The sequence below is a fragment of the Grampus griseus genome (genome assembly GCF_964374135.1).
Source record: "Grampus griseus genome assembly, chromosome: 6".
In the NCBI taxonomy this organism is placed as follows: Eukaryota; Metazoa; Chordata; class Mammalia; order Artiodactyla; family Delphinidae; genus Grampus; species Grampus griseus.
Window position 1 is genome coordinate 36,253,706 of NC_139000.1, and position 4,809 is coordinate 36,258,514.

A 4,809-nucleotide genomic window follows, 5' to 3' on the forward strand; every position below is an offset into this window, starting at 1 on the left:
GGAGAAAGTTCCCAATGAACCTTGTTTACTGGAAACAATTGTAAGTAAACCCCCAACTTTCCCACAAATGAGACACAAACACACCATAGCTGCGTGGCCAAACACAACAGCCAAGTAACTCTGCCTCCCCTCCCATTCCAACCCCACTCCCTTTGCCCGCATCCCTGAGCCTGGCTCACACTGCCTTCCCTCTCCCCAGTCCGGGAGGCTCCTCTCCCAGACCTGAGATTGGCCCTCCCCTGCCTTCCTAGGCAGACTCAAGGGAAATGAGTGTTGGAGGAGTCTGAGGCTTCACAACTCTAAGTAAATGCTTTAACTGTCAGTCTAGCAGATGCCCGCAAGGTGACTACAGGGGTATAGAATAGGGGGCCTTCCAGACATCACCTTGGCCAGTGCCTGGGAGATGCCTCAATCTCACCCACCAGGGATTCCCTTCCAGTCTCTGCTTGGATCTCTCCAGTGACGGAGTAGCCCTGAATTTCCACCTACTGGGAGCCACTACCCAGGAGATGCCTTGATCCCACACATCAGGGACTCTTCCAGCCTCAGCTTGGATCCCTCCAGTGACAGAGTGGCCGTGAATTTCCCCCCACTGGGGGTAGCTGTAGCCCAGCATCTCCACCTTTAGGGCCAAACAAAGACTAAGAAGGAACCAACAGGCCATCTTCTTCTCTTTCTCGCTCTCATTAAATTGTGAATAATATGCATTTACTTATTCTCCCACTTAAAAAGCCATTTAAATCCTTTGAAGAATCTTGCAAGGTAGCTTGGCTAGACAGCAGGCAGGACAGTCCAGGGCCTCTGGTGGGGGGGCCAGGGTCTTCCACTCACCTGCGTTTTGGTCCAGCATGTAGGCGTTTGGACTGATGGTGTAGTCCTTTGTCTGGACATCACTGGCTGTGGTGACACCTCCACATACAAACACCTTGTTGTCTCCAATGGAGCATATAGCATGGGACACATCCAAGGGGCAGTTGTTGGGCAAGAGAGGCACTAAGGTAGTTGTCTTGTTGGCCTTTATCTTCTGCAGGTTGATTTCCACACTCTGCCGGTGGCTGTACACGCAGAGGATGTTGTCCTGATGAAAAGAGAGCAGGGGCCGGTGGTTGAACTCAATGGGGAAGGTGATACACTGGACCACGTCCCCAGAGTTGGTGTCAAAGCAGTCCACCACCCCGACCCGGGAGATGTAGCCCTTAACCAAGCACCGCCCAGTGACAATGTACAGGTTCCGGTCACCCTTGGTGATCACGGCTGTGCCGTCCATAGGGATGCTCATCTTCCCTGCCAGGTACCAGGCCTCCTTGCGCTCATCATAGCGATAGATGTTAGAGACATACCTCCTTGGGGCAATGCTCCCACCCACTGAGTACACTGTCCCCCCGCAGGTCACCATGGTGTGGAAGACAAGCCCAATTGGCAGGTCGGGCAACTTGGTCCAGGAGTTGTCATCCATGTCATACCGCCAAGCCGTCTTCAGCCCTGAAATCTGCTCAGTGGTACCACCAGAGATGTAGATGTAGCGACCAGCAGAGGTGGCACTAAGTGCTGCTGCCCGATAGGGCATTTCTGAGAGCTTCAACCACAGGTTCTCCTGAATGATATAAGCAAACACTCCATCGTTGAACTTGCCGTGGGCCTTTTGGCCACCTAGGATGACCACCGAATCAAGCAGGGCCCCTTTCCGCTGGTAGCTCAGCAGGCTGGTTGGCCTCTCCTGCCTGCGGTCCACAAGGACACTCTCAATCAGGGTTGCGTGGGCTGAGCTGTCCTCCATGCCCGTCAGCTTGTTGCTGGCAGACATCAGCGTCTTGTTGGAGACAGCATTAAGATTGATGTAATTGAAGAACTTCTTGAAATACTTCTCCCGCTCATCCTTCCGGAAGTATACCCAATTGATGAGTGCATTGAGAGCCTGGTCCTCATTGAGCACATGCAAGTTTTCATCTCGGAGCAGGCGGCTGAAGATGACAGGTGGACAGCGCATGAACTGCATGGAGGCCTCAGGACTGGCCCAGTAGTGGAAGTTGTCGCGAATGCCAGAGTAGGCCAAGTCTGATATCTCTTTGAGCTCAAAAAACTCAGCCAAGAAGAGGTAGCGCAAGCAGTTGGCACGGCGGATGGACTTAATCAGGAAGTCACTGCAGTGAATTCGAAGGCGTGGTGTGTTGAAATACTGGGCCCCACGAAGCAGCTCCTCCACATTCTTCTCTGAGATTACCACCCTTCCGCTGTAGAAGTAGTCCAGGAGCTGGTCCACCGTGGTCGGACTCAGGTAGTTGGGGTCAATGGTGATAAAGAGCTCATCAGTGGTCTTCATGTCGTGGTTGGAGATGAGACTCTTCACCAGTGGAGAGACCGCGGCCAGCACATTGCGATGTGCAAAGAAGACATGGTGGTCCACAGTCAGGGCCATGTCCCAGTACTCTTTGCGCTTTCTCTGTTTGTTCAGGTTCTGAAGCACGAAGCTGTTGTAGTTTTTCTCGGTGAACTCCAATTTCATGGCGCCTCTTGCTGGCTGAGGCAGAAGATCTGCAGCAGGTACTGGAGAACAGACTTTCTCAGGCCTTTGGGATTCAGACTGATGGTTGTTTGCAGAGCAGTTGATCAGGGAGGAGTGGGGGTGGGAGAGAGGATGATGTCACAGAGTGGATGAGGTCATCACAATGCAGGGCCCCCAGAGGCCTTTCTCAGAGGCACAGGGCTTTTCTCCCCTCTGATGGCCCTGAGCTGCCGAGGCCAGATGCCCTGCGAGGGCCTAGTGTCAGGGCCGAGAACTCAGGAGGAAACTCAGAGATGGGTCACAACTCCCACCTGGGACCTTCAACCTCAGTTCAGGGCTGCTTCCGGAATGTCAGAGCCAGTTTGGGCAGGGATGGTGTGGAGAGGGTTAGGAAGGCCGGGGGTGGGGGGAAGGAAAGGGATTATTAGATCATCTAGAAGAATGTACATTGTACAGGAGGGAAACTGAGGCCCAGAGAAGAGAAGGGACTTGCCCAAGATCACATAGCCAGTTGGAAGCAGAGCAGGGCCTGGAACCCAGGCCTTCTGTAATGTAGGATTTTTCCCACCCTTCCAGGATGCTCAGCTTTCCTCTGTCTCTGATTCTCAAGCCCCAAAGCACGTTCCTCTGCCAAGGCTCCTGGATATCAGAGAAGAAAAGCTCTGTCCTTTGGCTTCTGACCTTTGTGGTTACAGATACCATTCTTTATAAAATAGAGGGAGAGGCAGAGGCCACTCTCAGGAGCAGGGACACAGGAGTAAGCTGCATACTGGGGGGGGCCTTCAAAGCCCTGATTATTTCAGTTCCACCGAAAACTGAGACATTCTCTCCACATTTCCAAGTCTCTAGCTTGTAAAATATTGGGGGTTGTGATGGGTCTGCTCTCTCCATCAAGTGTGGACTTCTCTCTAAACCTCAGTTTCCTCCTCTGTGAGATGGGAATAATAATAGTACCCGCTTCAAAGACTAATAAGAGGGCTTCCCTGGTGGCGCAGTGGTTGAGGGTCCGTCTGCCAGTGCAGGGGACACGGGTTCGAGCCCTGGTCCGGGAGGATCCCACATGCCGCGGAGCAACGAAGCCCGTGCGCCACAACTATTGAGCCTGAGCACCCTAGATCCCGTGCTGCGCAACAAGAGAAGCCACCGCGATAAGAAGCCCGCGCACCGCAACAAAAAGTAGCCCCCCCCCCACCACAACTAGAGAAAGCCCGCGCACAGCAACGAAAACCCAACGCAGCCAAAAATAAATAAGTTAATTAATTAAAAAAAAAGATTAATACGAGTTTACAAGAGAAAAGGACTAGAAGTGTTAAGCACAGTGTTTGCCTCCTAACAAACCTTCAATAGTTGCTAGCCGCCATTACTTTAATATTACACCAGTTCGCCAAACTCCGGCGTCCCTGGCTGGCTGCTCCCTTCGAAAACCCTTGTGGTGGTTCCCAGTTTGCAGTGGTTGGGAAGTCTGCAATCCCCATCCCCTCCGGCCGGGCTCCATGCGCTCCCTCGGCCACGCGGTGGCGCTAGAGGGTCATCTCCCGCCTGGGAGCGGCGCACCGCCCCCCACCCCCTCCTCCCTGTAGCCGGGCCTCCTACAATCAACACAAAACACAACTGTGCCCATTTTCCAGAAGGGGGCATTGAGCCCCAGACTGCGGGCGCAGGGCCGGGCGGCCAGAGAGGAGCCATCCAGACCGGGCGTCCCCCTCGGCGCCCCGCGGGGTGGGGTGCTCGCGGGCTCGGCCAGCTCTCACGTCCACTGCACTCCCCGCCTCCGAGCGGGCGTGGGTCCCTCGGGGTTCCCGAGGCGCGGCTGTACCCAGGAGGGGATAAGGACCAGTCGGAGCCTCCCACGGAGGAGGGCCGGCTCCTGCGGGCCCCACCCGGACCAGCCTTTGGGGGCCCCCAGGAAGGGGCTCAACACGCAGACCCTGGAGGCCTTGGCGTGGTCGTGCAGCGAGCGAGGACCTGGCCTCGGGCCGCGTCCTTGATCTCCTCCAACCTGGGCCCTGAGCCCCAGTCCTGACCCTCAGGCCGTCCTTAGCGTCCCTGCTAGGAAAACTGCCATTGCAGCCTGGGGAATGTGAGCCTGCCAGGTCTTTCCCTCCCTCGTGTAGTCAAGTTCTCATTATCATTCACTGTCTCCCCCTCATCCTTTCATTCCAGACCTGGCTTTTTCTTAATTCGAAAATTATTTTAAAGTACCTACCTTTTAATGCTGAATTTGTTCACCTTGATGTCTTCAGGGTTAGAGGCACTCAGTCTCTGGAGATATGTGTCTGCACAGGACTAAGACTTTCTGTTTTCCC

The 4,809-nt window shown here is 54.5% G+C and overlaps 1 protein-coding gene across 1 annotated transcript; it reads right to left on the bottom strand.

Moving 5' to 3' along the window:
* Positions 1-736: 736 nt before the first annotated feature.
* Positions 737-2,503, bottom strand: CCIN (calicin; the record flags this gene model as incomplete). The annotated part of the gene is made up of 1 exon (XM_082656603.1): positions 737-2,503. The coding sequence occupies one exon, from the start codon at positions 2,501-2,503 to the stop codon at positions 737-739; it is 1,767 nt and encodes a 588-aa protein (XP_082512729.1).
* Between the last annotated feature and the right edge of the window lie 2,306 nt (positions 2,504-4,809).